Raw genomic sequence first — 20709 nt, 5'->3', positions numbered from 1 at the left:
GTAGGCTTCCACCCCCTCATACCATAATTATGGCATAATTAACTGCTTTCACATTTCTAAAGCACTGCATACAAAAAATAAACCAAGTAATGTAATGATCGAAGTACACATGCAGTTCAGCTATTATAGGTTATGTTCTGTGACTTTGTTTGAGGTATGGCTGTGACCAGGACACAACAACTTTCCTCTTACCAGAGAAGGGCTGTGTGCATGTGCATTAGGGTCATCATTACTACCATGGTAACAGCAGCAATTAACATAAAACGTACAAAAAACACTAACTGCACAACCATGAAAGCATTCCCTAACCTATTTCCGAGGGAAGAGACAGCGACCAGTGAACAGGTACTGGAGGAGCACTTGTACCACCTTACCAGTCAGTGTAGGCAGTGGAATCTGTGGGAGGGAGGGAGTGTGTGTGTGTGTGTGTGTGTGTGTGTGTGTGTGTGTGTGTGTGTGTGTGTGTACATTATGTGAGTGTTGTCAGGAGTATTCATGCATTCCTGGTATCGTCCCCATTCACACACATAATTATAAGTCGCTATGTAAAATGTAAAACCATTTCTGTAAAGGATGTGCATCAGTATACATGCATACCGTATATCTTTTAATTTATCGGACAGCAAAAAATAATTATTTTGGAAATTGTCCGGGTATAATTGGAACAGATTTTTATAGAGCATGCGAAGTGTCCGGAATAATTAGAACAAGCAAGCAGCTGCATGCGAGCTAGCTAAGTTTAATAGAACAAGGTACGACTGAATAGTTGCACTAACTATCTAAAACTAGCTACTCAAAGCTATCTAACTGCAGCACTCCAAGTCTTACTATCCTTACTTGCCGTCTATGAATGGTAACTCAACTTTTCAAGGTATTGTCCGGATATTTAGAAGAAATGTAATATTAAAGTACTGGAGTGTCCGTTGTATTAGAACAACGAAAATTGCCCAAAAGAGTGTCCGGGTAATTAGAAGTGTCCGATAAATTAGAAGATATACGGTAATTATATCCCATGTGTCAACCAATTGACCACTATCAGAGCAATGAATTTTGTTACTGAACCAAATATGGGTTAGAAGGCATGTGACCACCCTCAAAAATATTCTCAAGCTACATGTCAAAGATAAGGCATGTGACTATACTACATGTCAAAGAGCCTATATGCTTATGTAAAAGTAGAAGTACAAAACAGTCAGAAATGGCAGCCAACAACCAGCAACAAGCTGATAAGAGAATAATAGGATTTGATTGTGAGTTTGTGAAGCCACCACCTTCGGAATACATGCAGTCAGAGTGTCCAGTTTGTCTCCAGATCATTCGAGAGCCCCACCAGGTCACATGCTGTGGAAATAAATTTTGCAAAGCTTGTATTGAACACATCAAAGCTAATAAAAAGTCGTGCCCAACCTGCAACGAGAAATTTTCAAGTTTTCCCGACAAAGGTTTGAAACGATCGCTCTACAGCTTGAAAGTTCGATGTAGCCACCAGAAAGACGGGTGTGAGTGGACGGGGGAACTGAGACAGCTTGACAAACACCTCAACACAGATCCACTGCCAGAGAAACGGTTTGAAGGTTGTCAGTTTGTTGAGATTAATTGCATTTGTAATTGCGGGGACCAACTGCAACGAAGGTACATTCTAAACCACCAAATTAAGGATTGCCCCAAACGTCCATTCGGTTGTGAGCACTGCCATGACTACAAGTCTACCTATGATGATGTCTCCAACAACCACTGGCCTGTGTGTGGGTCCTTCCCTGTCCCCTGCCCTAACCAGTGTGGTTCAACTATCCAACGTCAGAATATAGACAGTCATGTTGCCGATGAGTGCCCCCTGACCCCCATCAACTGTGACTTCCACAACGTATGCTGTGCTGTGAAACTTCCTCGACAAGACATGCCAGAACACCAGAGAGAGAACCTACTCTCACACATCTCTCTATTAGCCACCAGTCATGCCAAGCAACAAACTGAGACTACACAACAAAGAGAAGAAATCACCAAGCAACAAGACAAAATAGCAAACTTGGTAGATGAAAATGATAAACAAAAAAATTTTTATAAGACGAACTTAATTGCACTACAGACCAAAGTTACCACGTTAGAGCAAGAAAAACAATTGTTGACTACTAATGCAGGCAAGCAACAAGCTGACATTGCTAGTTTAGTAGAAGAGAAAAAACAGATGAAGATAAAAATTGCCGAGTTGGCGCAATTGCTCACGCCCTATGTTCAGCTTGCACCATGTACCACCATACCTCTTGGTCCCCCTGTCCTTACAATGACCCACTTTCAACAGCACAAGAGAGATGACGACACTTGGTGCTCTCCTCCAGTCTACACCCACTATCAGGGCTACAAGATCTGTCTCTATGTGTACGCTAACGGCATAAACACTGCTAAAGGAACACACGTCTCTGTGTACATGCGCTTGATGAGAGGAGAGTTTGATGATTCTCTGAAATGGCCGTTTTGTGGTGCTATTTCATATCAACTACTGGACCAGGTCGATGGCGAGGATCATAAAACACACACAACCACCTATAATAACAAAACACCTAACATGTACTGTGCCAGAGTGACAGAGGGAGAGAGGTCAGGAGGGTTTGGATCCCCAAAGTTTATTGCTCACACTGAACTGGAGCCCAAGTATTTACGAAACGACACCCTTCTCTTCCAAATACACAAAGTAGAACTGAAGTAGTTGCTTAATTAGGAGAGTGCATGATAATTATTGATAAATGGATGTGTATGTACTAGCCATAATTTATCTTTGTACTATTTAGTTTGTACACATCATTATTGTTTGCTAACAAATTTACTTGCAAAATTTATGGTATTAGTGTCATGGAGTGAGCAATGGGTTAAGGGGGGGAATGGACCATAAATAAACTGTATATGTTTCACTAGTCCTGCCAAAACGTCAGTAGTGTTTATACCCTAGCTAGCTACTACCAAAATGTAGCTTTTAGAATACTCTGTTAAGTGTGCTTAACACAAACACATAACTCGTACAGGGGGGAAGTTACAAGGTATGTTTCAAAATGACTTACGTAGGTACATTTTTCTTAATTACTGGATACCCAATTGATTAAAATACCACAACCATAGACAATTGCAAGTACTATCTGATTATTTTTTATACCACAACTGTCAAAGATAAAAATCACAGAACAAATACATGTGATTTGTGATTTTGATCTTTGACAGTTGTGAACTACTGACGTTTTGGCAGGACTAGTGAAACATATATTTATGGTCCATTCCCCCCCTTAAAATGATAACCTTAAATAGATATAAATTATACAGTGGCCGAGAAAGATTGAAAAATTGATGGGGGTTCTTATTATTGATTGTGACGGTAGGATCAGGTGATCCTTCTCGGCTACCGTAGATATACATGCATGTATACCCATATACAGACCCCCCTCTCATATATCCATACAACTCACGTGGTTCTACTCTCTGTGCTCCTACAGTTGACGGGGACAGCACAAGACTGGACCAGATGAGTCAGACACTCGTGATTTCCCTACAGCAATGAACACATGTAACACTCAACCACATCAAAGGAACGACTGGTTACCTTGGTGATGGTCTGTAGCAACCAGAGAAAGTCATTCTTATGGAGAGCAGCTTCATCACCAGCAAACACATTATTCCTTAATAGCTTCACACATTGATACTCAGCATCATTCTGGTCTTCTAGCTCTGGTGAGTGGAGCTCCAACACTGCAGTCTAAAACCCAGAGGAGGTCCGACATGCGTGCACGAATCACTACAAGTGAACTCATGTCATTGCGGTCACGTGATAATGTCCAGGCCAAATACACTGAACTTGTAGTGATTCGTGCACGCATGTCGGACCCTCCTCTGTCTAAAACCATTCCTCTACATGTCACATGACTGAGTGCATGGGCATTTAATAGGCCACAAGGAAATTGCACCGTATAGGGAGGCGTCCACCCCTGTCCCCTCATAACATCCTTCTACTACATGTACATAATGCAATATGGTATCCATGTTCATACATGTGTACACCTGTATAATTGTCACATTCTCACCCCTCAAATTGTGAGACATGCAGTCATCTCATTTACAATTATAAACCAATGGTAATGATAGAACTTACACACAACCATGGCTATAGAGAGCACACACACAGAGAGAGTCAATACAAAGTTCACTATTATATAGGTCATGTTCTGTGACTTTGTTTGAGGTATGGCTGTGACCAGGACACCACAACTTTCCTCTTACCAGAGAAGGGCTGTGTGCATGTGCATTAGGGTCATCATTACTACCACGGTAACAGCAGCAATTAACATAAAATACGCAAACAAGCCAAAATAAATGCAATTTTTTGTCTTAACAGTGAACAACATGTAGTACGTAGCCAACATACAAATTATTTGCCATTTTGTCATAAAGACAACTAAACTACATGTACATGTACATGTACTCCCCACCACCATGAAAGCATCCTTAATTCACTCTCTTACCTGTCTCCCGTGAGACACCCTGAAGTTGTCTATCATAAGCACGTCCCCTTGCTCCCAGCGATTGAACACAAGGTTCCTCCACACTGTGTCTCTAACGTGGTCGAGATGAGTGTCTGGTATCTCTGTACCATCTCCATAGCAGGTGTGGAAACCGACTTTTTTGGGGCCGAGAATTGTGAGGAGAATGAACTTGAGTAGACACGTGAGCCAGTAAAGGATCCAGTACTTGAGTGAGCCAAAACGCTTGTAAATGTGCGCAAAGTCACCAGGGATGTTGGCAGCGTGGAACACCTGACAAAATTGCAATCAAACTTTAGCTAGTGAAATCAAACATGCATGTACAATGTACTGTATAATGCGCAGTATCAGTTCCTGATTATTTTAAAGTGTTTTTGCGTACACAATAAATATACATACAGCACTACAATTTTTAACAAAGTTTTATAAACTTCTTTCAATCATTTGAGTATAACATGAATGTCCACTATCAGTATGGCAGCCATCACTGTCCTATAGTAATGTTAGCTCTCACGTACCTGTGCATGGTTGAACCACACCTTCTCCCCGGTGACTGGGTGTGGCTCCACGGCTGACTCCCTGCCCACCAGGTGGAGGTGGTCTCCCTTGGACCAGGTGAAGTCTATCTTACTTTTCCTCAGCTCACCCTCCACCTCGGCTTTGTCACAGGTCCCAAACACGTCCTGCCAGCCCTTGAGACTTGTGGGGTCGCCGATTGTTTTCTTATGTTGAGAATAGTTACGAATGTACATCACCTTTGAAGAGGGGGAGTAAAGTTGGAGTAATGTCAGCAATATCACAATAGCACACGCTAACTAATCCATTCAAAGTGAAATTACTGTAACAGCCAATTCTCAGTATACATGCAGACAGACAATCCTATTCCATCAAGGCTTCTAAACATAGACGCACACATTACCTCACCCGTTGAGCCTGGTGAAACATCACAGCTATTCTAAGTATACAGAGAGACTATCTAATTTGTACCAAGCCTATGTTTCTGTAAAAGCCAATAAACATTTGTCAGAACTCAGAATTGCTCACCCCATTCTCTTCGAACTTTTGCCTGACTTCAGGGTTGAGTTGCTGATAGACCTTTCCAAAGTCAGCTAGACAAGTTTCCCCTCCGGCCGAGGTGGGTGCCTCCAGACAGCAGAAGAACAGTCTCCGAGGGGGAGCGGGTAGAAACGCCATCTCAAGATGTTGGGAAATGGGGAAGAACGAGGGGAGCTCACTGGCAGAGAACACGTACTGTATGTGTGAGTGGAGGGGTAGCCACTAGAATGATTCAAAGTAATTCTATACATCATTATAGCTTTAATTTTTACTGAAAATGATTTTAGGTCAGACAAAAATCTTTAACGAAGCTGTATAATTATATCCTTATTTAACTGCAATTGCTCACCTGTGTTCCAGGCTGTAGTTTCCGTGGTGATGTCCCCCTGTACTCGTCTGAGAGTTGTGGGTTGTATTGTTGGAGCACCTCTTGGAAGTCAATGGCCTCTCTCACTAGGAACCCTTGGAACAGGATCGCCCCTGTGTGGTGTGTGTGGGGAGTTCGAGTGTGATGGTGTGTGGGATGTGTGGGATGTGTAATAAAAATAGGCATTTTGGCTTTTATATTATGATAATTATTATACACAGATTGGTGAAGAAGAGGTGTGGCTTAGTGGTTAAGGGTGGTGGCTAGTAAATTAGAGGACATGGGTTCAATTCCCAGTGAGGAACAGTCACAGATTATGCAAGAAAAATGGGAGGGGCTGTTACCATGCTCCAGTAGTTTCTGGTCCAGCCAATCTTTGTTGGTTGCTACCCAGTCCTTGAGGAACTCCACTGAGTTATTATCACCCTTGGCTCGTATCTTGAGGGGCAGAGGACCTTCACTACTGTCAGAGAGAACACTCACAGCTCCTAGGTCAAGAGTTGCCATTTTCAATTAACTTTGCTAAGAATTCATCAGTAGTCAAGGGAGTTCCCCTGTGGAGCGACAACTCCTCCTTGTTTGTTTTGGTTTATTCCTGTCTGTGGTTTGCAAGATTGAACAGAAATAGTGAACTTGCAGTTCAATACAGCTAGCTAGCTAGCTAGAGATAATCTTGTTGGAGGTCCCAGAAACAAGTGAGTTCAGTAACTAGACTACATATGCATGTATTAATGAACATGTAGTTTTGTAGCTAGTACGTACAGGGTAGACTAGTAGACTAGACTATACATTATTTGTTTCGTATAGCTATAATAATATTATTAATTAATTAATATGCAATTGTCGACTCTATCACTGCAGGTAGACATGGCAGATGACGAGTTTTCTTGTGTCAACTTTTCGCCCCAGAAATGGCGCAAGGACATGTGCCGAAATTGCTACCAACCTCTGAAAGTCCATCGCAATGTAAAGGAGGACCCAGGAAAACCATCCCCTCCCAAGCCGTCCCCTCCCAAACCGTCCCCTCCCAAACAGCCCTCTCCCTCTGTCAGCCCTCGGCCAGTCACCCGCACTCCATCTGGTGGGAAGTCACAACCTAAGGTCTTCCAACGCTTTCAAGTGGAGAAAAAACCAATCATCGATAAAACTGTACCGGCCAAAGAACGAACAGCAGCTCCTAAACTAGAGGGCATTCAGCCAGGCATTGTGAAGAAAGTACACGCGATTGCCCCCACACTGAAGACTCGTGATCCTCCGTCCCTCCCCACAGGAGCTACGTCTACTCCACAGGCACCAACGGCAACACCACCCACTCCACAAGCATCAAAGGCCACACCGCCCACTCCACCGCAGATGTCTCCAAAACCTGTGCTGAAGTCTAAACCATCGCCACCGATTCCACGACGACCAGTTGGATACGATATACCAGCTCGGCCCAAACCTCCACCACAGCCAAAGAAGGAGAAGCCAAAAACGCCTCCTAGTACATCACCAGAGCTTGTGTCCAAACAAACTAGTCGGCAAGAGCCAAGTACGGAGAAGCCTGTCGATAAGAAAATCGAGGTCAATGTACCACAAGATGAAGCAAAAGAACTTGTCCAGGAGCCACCAAAGCAAGAACTGCCCTCTGAGGATATTGAGAGCTTGATGAAAGTGGAACCGTCCGAAATAGAAGAGGAAATAGAAAAAGACATACCTTTAGTTGAACCTACCCCATCATCTGAGCCAGCTATGGCTGAGCAAATATCTCCAGAAACTTCCGAGGAAGTCTCACCACCAGTGATAGAAGACGAGGTAGCTACACCAGACGAAACTAAACCAGTGGACAGTTCTCCACAAGTTGCTGACAGTGAGATAAAAGTATCATCTCAAGAACTGATTGACGAAGCGAATTCTCTGCAGGAGCCAGTATCACCTGAGCCAGCTATGGCTGAGCAAAGCATTGAACTACCTCCAGAAAGTGTTGAGGAAATCTCACCACCAGTGATAGAAGAAGCTACACCAATCGAGACTGAGACAGTGGACAGCTCTCCACAAATTGCTGAAAGTGAAACCAAAGACTCATCTCAAGAAATGATTGACGAAGTTAATTCTCTACAGGAGCCAGTATCAACTGAGCCTGTACTGGAGGAGCAGGTAGCAGACCAAGATATCGATATTCCTCAACAAAACCAGCCAACTTCCACTAGTGAGACAGCTACGCAAGAAGAGCCACAAACTGATACCCCAATAGAGGACGATTTTGTTATTGTAGAGAAAGGTGAAGTACCAGAGCATGATGACATAGTACTCCCAGAGGTGGCAGAGGCGGTTGTGTGTACGCCTACGCTTGTGGAGAGCTCAGAACCAGACCAACCACCAGAGGACGAAAATGATGACCCACCTGCCGAAAATGAAGCTGAAAATATCCCAACAGAAGACGGTGTGGAGGATGAGAGTCCTCTTATGGAGGAAGCCTCTATTGCTGAAGGTGGCACTGAAGACATTTCTAACACCACTGAAACTACTGAAGAAGTAAAAACAGAAGGTGAAAGAGCTTTCGTGTTTACGTTAAGTTGATAGCAGAGGCGTTCAATGTGTATGTATGTGTGTATACATGGTTATGTATGTATATGTATGTGTGTGGTGTATAGTTCCTAGCTATCAGTAGTTTCCTATATAGCTTTCCAGAATGCATCTCATACTGTGTAATGTTGTAGTTGATTTTCACATTGTTGCTACCTTTACTGACACAGATACAGAGGAAGGCAAGGCTGAGTCTCCCGATTGTTTGGATGGAGCTGGTCTTAGTCGGTCAAAGAAAGCAGAACCAGAGCCTGATCAAGAGGACGATGATGTCAGATCCAAAGAACCAGCACCAGTAGCAGCTGAAGATGTGGTACCTCCTCCCCCACCTCCTCCGCCCCCTCCACCCCCTCCACCATCCTCACAACCCGTAGGACCGGCGGCACCCTCAGCGTACAGCCAAACCATGCAGTCCATTCTAAGCGGAGGAGTCAGCCTCAAGTCTGTATCACCCCCCAAAGAGGGGGGTAACGACACGCAGTCAGCATTGCTGCAGGCTATTCGAGGTGGAGTGAGTCTCAAGTCTGTATCACCCCCCGAAGAGAGGAGTGTAGGCGGTAATGACATGCAGTCAGCATTGCTGCAGGCTATTCGAGGTGGAGTGAGTCTCAAGTCTGTATCACCCCCCGAAGAGAGGAGTGTAGGCGGTAATGACATGCAGTCAGTATTGTTGCAGGCTATTCGAGGTGGAGTGAGTCTCAAATCCGTACCCCCACCCCAACAGAGGTCAGCTGGCGAGGAGAAGGTGGTGGACGTGGCCTCAGAGCTACGTATGAAAGTGCTCAAACGTAGGAAACAAGAGGTGAGTAGAATCAGTGCAGTTTTATTATAGTTACATGTATGTACTTAGTTGTGTATTATTGCCAGTTCTGCAGTGATTTCAGTTGACTATATATTAGTGTATTGTACCAGTATTTTCGTACAGCTACAGCATTTTACTCTTTAGGAATATAATTGTTGTGTTTGCTTCGGTGTTGAGGCTCTTGTATATAAGTTCCTCTAGTGTGTGTGTGTGTGTGTGTGTGTGTGTGTGTGTGTGTATGGTGATTAACTAGCTGGAATGTATTCTAATGTTGCCAACTCGTGTACCCACACAGTCCTCATGACTGTCAGGCTGTTTCCTTGTATAGTAGTGTCTGTTTGTACATGACTGTCATTAATGCATTGTGTGTACACTGATGGTCATATGATAGCCAGTATGCATACAGGACTTCACTATTGTCTTTAGATAATCATTAGTTAAGTTTTGGATTGTCTAATACTGTACTCTGCACCCTCCCCCCCCCCCCAACACACACACACACACGCACGCACGCACACACACACTACACACACACACCACACACACACACACACACCACACACACAGGCACAGAGTATATCGTCTGGTGTTGATGAGCATCGTGACGAGGTGATCAAGATGGGCAACCTACTGCAGCAGGTGTCGGGCACTCACTCATTCATCCACCAGCTCAAGTCTCTACTGCACCAGGTGGACGCTCTCATCAACAAAGTCAAGGTAACAACTTCACCATAATAATATTAACCTCCACCATCCAGTAGTATAGACTAAGTGTGTGTGTGTGTGTCACTATTATAATATTATGATACTGTTATAATATAGATACCTCCAGAGATGCTGACTCAGCGACTGCAATGGCCTGATAGCTTGGTGAGTTATCATCATTGTATCTACCTCCCATTGTGTGTGTTTACATAATTATGTACATGTATATGGCTTAATTAATCAGCAATAAACAACATCCTGTATTATCCCCTACCAGGCTATATGCGCATGTGTATATAACATATGTGGGGATGGATGATCTACTGTATACCAAATATAGAAGCTACTTTTATCCATCCCAATCTACCATTGTTTTGTTTCGTAGTGACACCTGTTTTAGTCTATTGTCAACTGTACAATGTACGCACACATTGTACATGTACATTTGTATTGCAGGTGGATGACTTGAGGGAGGTGTTGGATCATATGAAGGACTTGGAGCTCAAAGTACTCGCATGTGAGAACCTGTGCAAGCAGACAATGCTGGGGGGTGCTGCTGGGGGAAACCCCTCAGGAAGCCCCGCCCCCTCGTGGCGTGTGAACCCTGAAGCCGTAGATAGGTGTGTGCAAGATGTTGTGAGGTTGGCCAGGAACCTGTCCACTGATGAATCAAGATACTTCAGAGCTGTAAGTAGACACCATGTCGGAAATTAAGATAATTTTCACTATAACTTTGAATTGGTGATAGGGAAGCCCAATATAAGATGCATTTTAGTAGCTAGTTAGTGTTACATGTGTGGTGTGCATAGAGTAGTGATTAATTGCTTCCAGGCCTTTTTTGACATGAATGTCATGTTTCCAATTTAATATGTTTTTCGTAACAATTATCAGTTCCTCCCCCCTCACACACACACACACACACACACACACACACACACACACACACACACACACACACAGTCAACATCGTTCCCTATTGATGCGACTGACATCCAAGGCCTCCTGATGAGAGCAGGTGATGCAGTGTCACCACTGGTGGACAAGCTGTACGAGAAAGCATTCACTGCATACGCCTCTGTGTTTGACGCCACTGCAACCAAGTATGATCAGTCATTCAGACTACAGAATGCCCAGAGGCTATTGAGGTACGTAAGCAGTTAGTGTCCAATACCGAAACTAGTATACACAGCATGAACATAAAAATACTTTTTTCATTTTGTTATATTTGCCATTGACCCCCCTTTCCATGCACAGAATGTGTTGCCAGATATCGGACAAACTAGCCCTCCACCTGCAAGTGGGCAGACACAGTCTCTACTCTGATGCTCAACTCAAGTGTCAGGAGTTGTCCAACGACTTCGTGGGAACCCTCAAAGTCACCGATAGACAGTGAGTACGATAAACACAATAGATGTCATACTCACGTAGAGCAGCATCGAGTGTTGTCTTGCAAGTACATTAGTACGTACAATGTAGGTAGATGTTTCCTATACATGTAATTATGTTGCTTACCTATAGTTACTTGTTTTCCACACAGGGGTGAATGGGACACAGAGGAGCAACTTGTACTGGGGAGGAAGGTGCCTCCAAAACCAGCAGATAAGGTAAGCACCACCCCCCCCCCATTCTCTTGCAGGCTCATTGCCTAAAGCTAGCTACTGACAGCTAAATTCATTCCTTCACCCCCCCCCCCCCCCCTCCCACAGCCTGAGTCCAGTGAGGTGGTGAAGAGGATGATAGTGTCTCTCTCTGGTGATGGCTCCCTCCCTCCGAACACTCTGGAGCAACTCACACCAGAACTACTCACTAGGATAGAGCCAAGTCTCATCACTGCTGCCATAGCAACACGCAAGACACAGGTGAGGTACTATAAAAGGTACAGTATACTCTCGTTAATCCGTTACACTTGCAATAGTGCAGTGTGGCTTCAATAATGAGATGGCTGCAATAATGAGATGGCTGCATTTTAGAAACTGGCCGCGGCAGTCCTACCTTGAATCTAATGGCTGGATAACAATTTTTATGCTCTCTATATTTATTAAAAGTGTAATCCCACTTTTATTTGCCAAACCACACCCCTAAACTTCATATCTAGCGGTAATAAATGTAGAATTTCATTACAATCCTAGTTTGGGGCAGCCAATACTGGCCAGTATACGGAATAGCGAGTGCATGCATTTCATGGCAAGTTTTGTAATGATGTGTAGCAATCTGTACCAAATGAAACGGCCGTTATATCAACGTGACCGTAATTCAGAGAGCCAGATTAGCGAGAGTCTACTGTACATGTAGTTACACAACATTGTATATTAAAGCTATGCATAATTATGTTGATTGCCAATTTAGCTCTTCCCTATTTTTCTCGTAAATGTATCTGTTGATTTATGTAGGTAATCGAAGGCTGTGTGAAGCTAAGGAACAATGTGTTTGCTGGTGATGAAGCTGCTCTCCATAAGAATGACTTCCTCTGGTTGCTACAGACCATTACCAAGGTAACCAGTCGTTCCTTTGATGTAATTGAGTGTTACATGTGTTCATTGCTGTAGGGCAATCACGAGTGTCTGACTCATCTGGTCCAGTCTTGTGCTGTCCCCGTCAACTGTAGGAGCACAGAGAATGGAACCACGTGAGTTGCGTGGTATGGGAGGGGGTCTGTGTATGGTATGAATATATAAGGGTTGCCATACCGACCCATTGCCCCACCCCAATAACACGTTAAGTACTAGCAAACTTTATTGAACAATTACGGTCCACGCTATCACTATATACACAGTATACATGTATATGACTGAAATAATTTTTAGTCATCCTCTGAAATAGCTACTTCAGTTTTACTTCGTTTATTTGGAAGAGGAGGGTGTCGTTTCGTAAATACTTGGGCTCCAGTTCAGTTTGAGCAATGAACTGGGAATATCCCCACCCATGTGATACTATCTCTCCCTCTGTCACTCTAGCACAGCACATGTTAGGTGTTTTGTCATCATAGGTACGTGAGTTCATTTTATGATCCTTGCCATTGTGGTCCAGTAGTTGCACTGAAATTGCACCACGAAATGGCCATTTCAGAGAATCGTCAAACTCTCCTCTCATGAAGCACACGTGCACAGAGATGTGTGTTCCTTCACCAATGCCATCACCGTTAGCATCCACACTGAGACAGATTTTGTAGCCCTGACGATGGGTGTAGACTGGAGGGGAGTACCACTCATCGCCATTTCTATTGCGCTGTTGGAAGTTGGTCATTGTAAGGACAGGGTGACCAAGATGTTCAGAGTTCACAGTGAGCATTTGTTGCAATGGCGCCAATTCGGTATATTTCATCCTTAGCTGTTTATTCTCTTCAACTAAACTAGCTATGTCAGCTTGTTGCTTTGTGATTTCTTCTCTTTGTTGTGTAATCTCAGCTTGTTGTTTGGCATGACTGGTGGCCAATAGAGAGATGTGTGTGAGTAGGTTCTCTCTCAGGTGTTCTGGCATGTCTTGTCGAAGGAGTTTCACAGCACAGCCTACGTGGTGGAAGTCACAGTTGATGGTGGTCAGGGGGCACTCATCGGCAACATGGCTGTCTATATTCTGACGTTGGATAGTTGAACCACACTTGTTAGGGCAGGGGACAGGGAAGGACCCACACACAGGCCAGTGGTTGTTGGTGACATCATCATAGGTAGACTTGTAATCATGGCAGTGTTCACAACCGAATGGACGTTTAGGGCAATCCTTAATTTGGTGGACTTGAATGTGCATTCGCTGACGTTGGTCTCCGCAATTATAGATGCAATCGATCTCGACAAACTGACATCCATCGAGTTGTTTCTCTGGCTGTGAATCTGTGTTGAGGTGCTCATCAAGCTGTCTCAGTTCCCCTGTCCACTCACACCCGTCTTTTTGGTGGCTACAGCGAACTATCAACCCATAGAGTGATTGTTTCAAACCTTTATCGGCAAAACTCGAAAATTCCTCGTTGCAAGTTGGGCACGGCTTTTTACTTGCTTCAATATGTTCAATGCAAGCTTTGCAAAACTTCTTTCCACAGCATGTGACCTGGTGGGGTTCTCGGATGATCTGGAGACAAACTGGACACTCTGACTGGACGTATTCCGAAGGTGGTGGCTTCACAAACTCACAATCGAATCCTATTATTCTCTTGTCGGTTTTTTTCTGGTTGTTGGGATTCAGTGCTGCCATTTCTCAACTTGTTTGTCTTTTGTTTTCGTGTAACTAAACAGGGTGTGTCGGCTCCTCTGTAATGAATATTGTCAGTTACTTGTTATTCACGCCTTCCAAGTAGTCACATGTCTTTTTACCCATATTAGGTGCAGTATCAAAATGTGTATGGCTAGTATGATCAGTATAATTATGTTGACACAATAGATACATCATTATAATTCACATACTGATCCCCCCCCCCACCACCCCACACACTTGCACACACACAGTGTCCTCCATCGAGCTGCTCAGAGACAAGACCTGGCGACAGTGGCGTGTCTAATCAGACTAGGGGCTGACCCTCTACTCAAGAACACCTTCAACTCGAGCACCACTGACATGCTTGCTCTCAAACACTTTCCTCCAAAAAACTTCACCACAAAACTGGAGGAGAAAGGTGACACTACAAACAATGTAGACAGCTCTTTGCTCTATTAGATATTGGCATCACAAGTGTATATACATATAATATGCAAGTATTATTTTTTATGTGCTACAGGTCAGTCTACAGCTGATTATGTGTTGTATAATTATAACCTCATTTCTTCATTTCCTGCCTCCTTGCAGAGCCACTGTTTGACCTGGCGTCGTACATCAATAGTCCGAGTCTGAGTGACGTGGAACTGATATCAGAGGACGGGTCCCGATTCCATGCACACAGACTGGTTCTCTGTGCCCAAAGCCCCGTGTTCAAGTCCATGCTAGACTCTGAACTATGGGTGGAATCTAGAAACAAGGAGGTTGGTTGTTTAATGCTGATTGCACTGCCTCTGTCCATGGCTACTAGAATATTGAATACTGCATATACTGTGTGTTTGAGAAACCTTGAAACCATGCATGGTACACTGTACTGATCCCTTGTGAAGCATCAACTCTGAACACCACTGTATATACACACATAGACCAACTCCCTCCCTCCCTCCCACAGATTCCACTACCTACACTGACTGGTAAGGTGGTGCAAGTGCTCCTCCAGTACCTGTACACTGGTCGCTGTCTCTTCCCTCGGGATGACCTCAACCTCGGCATAGAGCTCATGGCAGCAGCCGACCAGTTCCTCCTAGAACCAATGAAGGCTCAGTGCGAACGCCTGCTCTCTGACAAGATAGACCAAGAGGTGTGTGTGTGTGTGTGTGTGTGGAGGGGGGGGCTGTAGTGTAGGTACACATAATATTGTTTTGCTAGTATGAATTTATTGCTGCATGCCCACCCACTCATTTGTAAGCTTGGTTAGCCCATAATTGTGGTACGTACATTGCATTGCATCCTGTCTTCAAAATTAGTACTATTATGGTAGTTCTATTATCTCCTATCAAGTGTCTTCACCTTCCCCCCCTGTCCTCTCCTGCTGCAGGTGGCAGTGCCGCTGTACTATGCAGCGTTCAGATTCTCCACACCCATTCTCCTGGCCAACACCTGTAACTACGTCCTCAGTCACTATGGCAACATCAACGATCCAAAGCACGAGGCCCTGCTCCATATTCTGGACAAAACACCTCAGAAGTGAACAATCGTATATATAGGAGGTTTATCCAATCAGAGCAGAAACAATCAATTTATCGTTTTATCATAATTATTCTAGCAATTTATTAACACGTACGTAGTATTTCTATATTATGCTTGCCAATTAGAGCTGTTGAATTACATGCCATGGTCAATTTCAGCGGGGAAATTAGATGTGCTTTCCCCTCCCCCCCCCCCTTGGATTTGTCCAAATTGCTCCTCCCCCCTTTATGAAGTTTCATGGAAAATTGTTGACATTGTATAGCTACTATATAAGGATGTAATTTAAGTTTTGGTATTTAAGTATAATAATTATACTGCATGTATAGCGCAAAACTTTCGAGGCACTTATATTTCATGGAATGGCCTCTAATTTCATTGCACAATGTTCGACTGCTTACCGGAAGCCACGCCTTTACACGTTATAGCAGATAATTCTAGAACTATTTCGTGTAGGATTGCTAAACCACGAAATCAGCCAACATTAAGCCCCTCGTAAATGTCGTGCTATTACGGTATACGTACTTGTTGCGTACCCAGGTGCAGAATGTGGTGCATACTCCACCATAGGCTATAGCATTGAGCAGTCCTTGTAGAGGGTTCAGTATTGCCTGGGGGATATAGTGATGTTGTTTATAACTCACTCAGTCATGTGATACGTAAAGTAGAATGCAGTCTTGAAGCTCCACTCACCAGCTAAAAGACCAGAATGATGTTGAGTATCACTGTGCGAAGCTAAGTGTTTGCTGCTCTCCATAAGAATGATTGACTTCCTCTGGTTTCTACATACAGCCGTTCCTTTGATGTAATTGAGTGTTACATGTATTTATTGCTGTAGGGCAATCACGAGTGTCTGACTCATCTGGTCCAGTCTTGTGCTGTCTCCGTCAACTGTAGGAGCACAGAGAATGGAACCACGTGAGTTGCGTGGGTACAAGAGGGGTCTGTATATGGGTACATGTGTATATCTACTGTGGCCGAGAAGGGAAGAAGAATTACATGCTACCACCACGTGCGAGCGGTAAGCAAGTTCAACGCGCGCGATAGACAAAGAAACACCAGCAATTTTTCAATCTTGGCCACTGTATAATTATATCAATTCAACGTTACCCATTTCCCAACCCACTGACGACACTACCATCCTTACTAATATTATTGCTTCAAAAGTTAAAGTTGTTAGCAATTCAATAAAATGAACGATCATGTACGACTAAAAGACTTGTAATTTTTTCTTGTTGCTTGGCATGACTGATGGCCAATAGGGACATGTGTGCTAAGAGGGTACTGAAGGCATATTTTGGCATGTTTTGTCGAGCACATTTCACAGCACAGCCTAAGTAGTGAAAGTCACAATTGATGGTGGTCAGGGGGCACTCATCGGCAACATGACTGTCTATATAACTGTTGATAATAGTTGAACCGCACTGGTTAGGGCAGGGGATAGGGAAGGACCCACACACAGGCCAGTGGTTGTTGGTGACATCATCATAGGTAGATTTATAATAATGGCAGTGCTCACAACCGAATGATCGTTTGGGGCAATCCTTAATTTGGTGGTTTTGAATGTACCTTCGCTGCTGATGGTTCCTGCAATTATAGATGCAATCGATCTCGACAAACTGACATCCATTTCTCTGGCTGTGGATCTGTGTTGAGGTGCTGTCTCAGTTCCCCCATCCACTCACACCCGTCTTTCTTGTGGCTACAGCGAACTTTCAAACTGTAGAGCGATTGTTTCAAACCTTTATCGGCAAAACTTGAAAATTCCTTGTTACAAGTTGGGCATGGCTTTTGAATTGCTCTGATGTGCTCAATACAAGCTTTGCAGAACTTCTTTCCACAGCATGTGACCTGGTGGGGCTCTCGAATGATCTGGAGACAAACTGGACACTCTGACTGGATGTATTCCGAAGGTGGTGGCTTCACAAACTCACAATCGAATCCTATTATTCTCTTGTCAGCTTGTTGCTGGTTGTTGTGGTAGCCTTCTGCCATCTCTTGATTGTCTTGTAACTAAACAGGTGTCACTGTGTCGTCTCTTTTGACACACTGTCAGTTATATCAGAGATTATCTCGTTAATCTTTTTTCTCAGTAGTATACGTGTAGCTTAATCCCATATTAGGTAACAAAGTCGTTTAATGTGTTCTTTTCATTGATGACATAAATTGTATATACACTTTCATTGTTGACATGATAAGAAAGCCATGTTGACTATATAATGCATGTAGCTCTTAACTATTTTCATGGATGAATTCATGTAGGTAATTGAAGGCTGTGTGAAGCTAAGGAACAATGTGTTTGCTGGTGATGAAGCTGCTCTCCATAAGAATGACTTCCTCTGGTTTCCAAACCATCACCAAGGTAACCAGTCGTTCCTTTGATGTGGTTGAGTGTTACATGTATTCATAATTGCTGTAGGGAAATTACGAGTGTCTGAGTCATCTGGTCCAGTCTTATGCTGTCCCCGTCAACTGTAGGAGCACATTAATGGAACCACGTGAGTTGCATGGGAATGAGAGGGGGTCAGTGTATGGGTACATATGTATACACACATGGGGTGTGCTCAACGGTACTGGTGAGTACTAGTAATTAGGCAAAATTGTACACCCCGCATTAATTTAATGGCGGAAGAAAACAAATTTCAGTGTCACTACATAATAACTATTACCAATGCTGATTACGCATGCTCAATTGGGAGTGGTCATGACTTGTATTAGCAAGTGCTATATATGCCAATGTACTGCATTTTATAAAAATTGATAGAGCTGCACAGTTAGCTAGACCAGCTGTTGATTAGCTAGATTTTCATGGTTGTCTAGGGGAGTGCTCTAGCCCCCTGAGCACTCTGGTTATATATATATAGACACGCCATTGTGAGTTGCATGAGTATCATTATAAGAGAGGGGGTGTATATAATTATACCGTATAGGGAGTAATTTCGTTGGTGAAAATTTTCGGAAGAACAACCCATTTACATAATTATTTATAATTTTAATGCAGCTCAGGATAGTGACGTTGAATCTATTGCGGTAGAATAATTTTGTAGTTTTTATTTTCTCAATACAAAAATTTCCACCGTGGCATATGAAAATAACACGCTATACGGTATATAGGGGTTGCCATCCTACCCATAATTGCCCCATCCCATTGACACTACCGTCCTCAGAAGTTAAGTACAATAGCAAACAAATGAACAGCCAAGTTCAATACACATTAATTTTACATTAATTTCGTTTAATTGTTTAATCACTTCTTTAGTAACTACTTCAGTTCTACTTTGTGTATTTGGAAGAGAAGGGTGTCGTTTCGTAAATAGTTGGGCTCCAGTTTAGTGTGAGCAATGAACTTTGAATATCCCCGCCCCACTGATCTCTCTCCCACCCTCACTCTGGCACAGGTCCTGTTAGGTACTTTGTTATCATAGATGTTTGTGTATGTTTTATTATCCTTTCCGTTGACCTGGTCCAGTAGTTTAATAGATATCACACCACGAAATGGCCATTTCAAAGAATCGTCAAACTCTCCTCTCATGAGGTGCATAGACACAGAGACGTGTGTTCCTTCACCAGTGCTCCTGCCGTTAGCGTACACTTCGAGACAGATCTTGTAGCCCTGATGGTAGGTGTAGACTGGAGGGGAATTCCAAATATCGTCATCTCTCTTGTGCTGTTGGAAGTTGGTCATTGTAAGGACAGGGGCACCAAGAGGTCTAGAGTTCACGGTGAGGATTTGCTGCAATGGCGCCAATTTGGCATTTTTTATCCTTAGCTGTTCATTCTCTTTAACTAAACAAGCAATGTCATTTTGTTGCTTAGTGATATTTTCTCTTTGTTGTGTAATCTTAGCATGTTGCTTAGTGATTTCTTCTCTTTGTTGTGTAATCTCAGCTTGTTGCTTGGCATTATTGGTGGCTAATAGAGAGATGTGTGTGAGTAGGTTTTCTCTCAGGTGTTCTGGCATGTCTTGCCGAGGGAGTTTCACAGCACAACCTACGTGGTGGAAGTCACAGTTGATGGTGGTCAGGGGGCACTCATCGGCAACATGGCTGTCTATATTCTGACGTTGGATAATTGAACCACACTGGTTAGGGCAGGGGACAGGGAAGGACCCACACACAGGCCAGTGGTTATTGGTGACATCATCATAGGTAGACTTGTAATCATGACAGTGCTCACAACTGAATGAACGTTTGGGGCAATCCTTAATTTGGTGGACTTGAATGTACCTTCGCTGACGTTGGTTTCCACAATTATAGATGCAATCGATCTCGACAAACTGACATCCATCGAGTTGTTTCTCTGGCTGTGGATCTGTGTTGAGGTGCTCATCAAGCTGTCTCAGTTCCTTCGTCCACTCACACCCGTCTTTCTGGTGGCCACAGCGAACTTTCAACCCATAGAGTGATTGTTTCAAACCTTTATCGGCAAAACTTGAAAATTCCTCGTTGCAAGTTGGGCACTGCTTTTTAATTACTTTGATATGTTCAATACAAGCTTTGCAAAACTTTTTTCCACAACATGTGACCTGGTGGGGCTCTCGAATGATCTGGAGACAAACTGGACAGTCTGACTGGACGAATCGTTCTGGTGGAGGTTCCACAAACACACAATCGAATCCTATTATTCTCTTGTCATGTTGTTGCTGGTTGTTGGGGTTCAGTGCTGCCATCTCTGGCAGTTTTTATACTTTTACATATATACCTGTAGGTTATAGGTTCTTTATTAAATCGGAATATTTTTGTGGGTATAGACTATATATAGACTATAATTTATAGTCACATGCTCTCTAACCCGTATTTGAAACAAAATTCCTTTCTCGCTCTGATAGTGGTCAGTTGTTTGACACAATGCATGGGACGCAGTACCTGACAATACCCACACAATGTACACACACACGGGACAATACACACATGAGACAATACACACCTACACACACACGCACACACACGGGACAATACCAACACACACACACACACACATGCACA

General features: G+C 43.5%; 5 protein-coding genes across 9 annotated transcripts; 2 read left to right on the top strand and 3 right to left on the bottom strand.

The window, feature by feature from the left end:
* Positions 1 to 38: 38 nt before the first annotated feature.
* Positions 39 to 6450, bottom strand: LOC135334086 (dapdiamide synthesis protein DdaC-like). 2 transcript variants are annotated; one of them, XM_064529142.1, is made up of 6 exons: positions 6288 to 6450; positions 5926 to 6056; positions 5565 to 5771; positions 5039 to 5275; positions 4503 to 4793; positions 39 to 202 (listed from the first exon to the last, which is right to left on the bottom strand). In XM_064529142.1, exons 1-6 carry the CDS (start codon positions 6448 to 6450, stop codon positions 131 to 133), a joined length of 1101 nt encoding a protein of 366 aa, XP_064385212.1. In that variant the 3' UTR covers positions 39 to 130. The 2 variants fall into 2 exon arrangements, with proteins under 2 accessions (XP_064385212.1, XP_064385211.1); XM_064529141.1 differs by lacking the exon at positions 39 to 202 and adding an exon at positions 4096 to 4270.
* Positions 1075 to 2848, top strand: LOC135334064 (TNF receptor-associated factor 4-like). The gene has a single exon (XM_064529104.1). It carries the CDS (start codon positions 1115 to 1117, stop codon positions 2702 to 2704), a length of 1590 nt encoding a protein of 529 aa, XP_064385174.1. The 5' UTR covers positions 1075 to 1114; the 3' UTR covers positions 2705 to 2848.
* A 57-nt stretch (positions 6451 to 6507) lies between the features above and the next one.
* LOC135334061 (nascent polypeptide-associated complex subunit alpha, muscle-specific form-like) lies at positions 6508 to 18217 on the top strand. Of its 4 annotated transcripts, XM_064529096.1 has the most exons (16): positions 6508 to 6638; positions 6805 to 8470; positions 8679 to 9310; positions 9878 to 10027; positions 10133 to 10180; positions 10472 to 10702; positions 10976 to 11160; positions 11270 to 11404; positions 11553 to 11619; positions 11722 to 11874; positions 12406 to 12507; positions 12562 to 12641; positions 14452 to 14618; positions 14789 to 14961; positions 15150 to 15338; positions 15576 to 15870. In XM_064529096.1, the coding sequence occupies exons 2-16, from the start codon at positions 6811 to 6813 to the stop codon at positions 15726 to 15728; spliced, it is 4125 nt and encodes a 1374-aa protein (XP_064385166.1). In that variant the 5' UTR covers positions 6508 to 6638; positions 6805 to 6810; the 3' UTR covers positions 15729 to 15870. The 4 variants fall into 4 exon arrangements, 2 of the variants coding, with proteins under 2 accessions (XP_064385166.1, XP_064385167.1); XR_010394183.1 differs by lacking the exons at positions 12406 to 12507; positions 12562 to 12641; positions 14452 to 14618; positions 15576 to 15870 and having other exon boundaries at positions 15150 to 15290; XR_010394182.1 differs by lacking the exons at positions 12406 to 12507; positions 12562 to 12641; positions 15150 to 15338; positions 15576 to 15870 and having other exon boundaries at positions 14789 to 14929.
* LOC135334077 (TNF receptor-associated factor 4-like) lies at positions 12731 to 14346 on the bottom strand. Its single transcript, XM_064529118.1, has one exon. It carries the CDS (start codon positions 14198 to 14200, stop codon positions 12836 to 12838), a length of 1365 nt encoding a protein of 454 aa, XP_064385188.1. The 5' UTR covers positions 14201 to 14346; the 3' UTR covers positions 12731 to 12835.
* A 689-nt stretch (positions 18218 to 18906) lies between the features above and the next one.
* On the bottom strand, positions 18907 to 20482 carry LOC135334071 (TNF receptor-associated factor 4-like). The gene has a single exon (XM_064529113.1). The coding sequence runs from the start codon at positions 20391 to 20393 to the stop codon at positions 18987 to 18989; it is 1407 nt and encodes a 468-aa protein (XP_064385183.1). The 5' UTR covers positions 20394 to 20482; the 3' UTR covers positions 18907 to 18986.
* Positions 20483 to 20709: the final 227 nt, after the last annotated feature.

This window comes from Halichondria panicea, chromosome 3 (genome assembly GCF_963675165.1).
Source record: "Halichondria panicea chromosome 3, odHalPani1.1, whole genome shotgun sequence".
NCBI lineage: Eukaryota > Metazoa > Porifera > Demospongiae > Suberitida > Halichondriidae > Halichondria > Halichondria panicea.
Note: the sequence above shows the minus strand (reverse complement) of the source record. Positions and strands in the feature narration are given on the sequence as shown.

Bases quoted from the DNA above. Each gene is read 5' to 3' on its own strand.
- LOC135334064 (XM_064529104.1), top strand. From the start codon at position 1,115: ATGTCAAAGATAAGGCATGTGACTATACTACATGTCAAAGAGCCTATA.
- LOC135334086 (XM_064529142.1), bottom strand. From the start codon at position 6,450: ATGGCAACTCTTGACCTAGGAGCTGTGAGTGTTCTCTCTGACAGTAGT. The intron at 4,794-5,038 runs GTACGTGAGAGC...CAATTTTGTCAG, and splicing joins TGTGGTTCAACCATGCACAG to GTGTTCCACGCTGCCAACAT. The intron at 203-4,502 runs GTAAGAGAGTGA...ACATGCACACAG, and splicing joins GGGTGTCTCACGGGAGACAG to CCCTTCTCTGGTAAGAGGAA.
- LOC135334061 (XM_064529096.1), top strand. From the start codon at position 6,811: ATGGCAGATGACGAGTTTTCTTGTGTCAACTTTTCGCCCCAGAAATGG. The intron at 11,161-11,269 runs GTACGTAAGCAG...TTCCATGCACAG, and splicing joins AATGCCCAGAGGCTATTGAG to AATGTGTTGCCAGATATCGG. The intron at 15,339-15,575 runs GTGTGTGTGTGT...CTCCTGCTGCAG, and splicing joins CTGACAAGATAGACCAAGAG to GTGGCAGTGCCGCTGTACTA.
- LOC135334077 (XM_064529118.1), bottom strand. From the start codon at position 14,200: ATGGCAGCACTGAATCCCAACAACCAGAAAAAAACCGACAAGAGAATA.
- LOC135334071 (XM_064529113.1), bottom strand. From the start codon at position 20,393: ATGGCAGCACTGAACCCCAACAACCAGCAACAACATGACAAGAGAATA.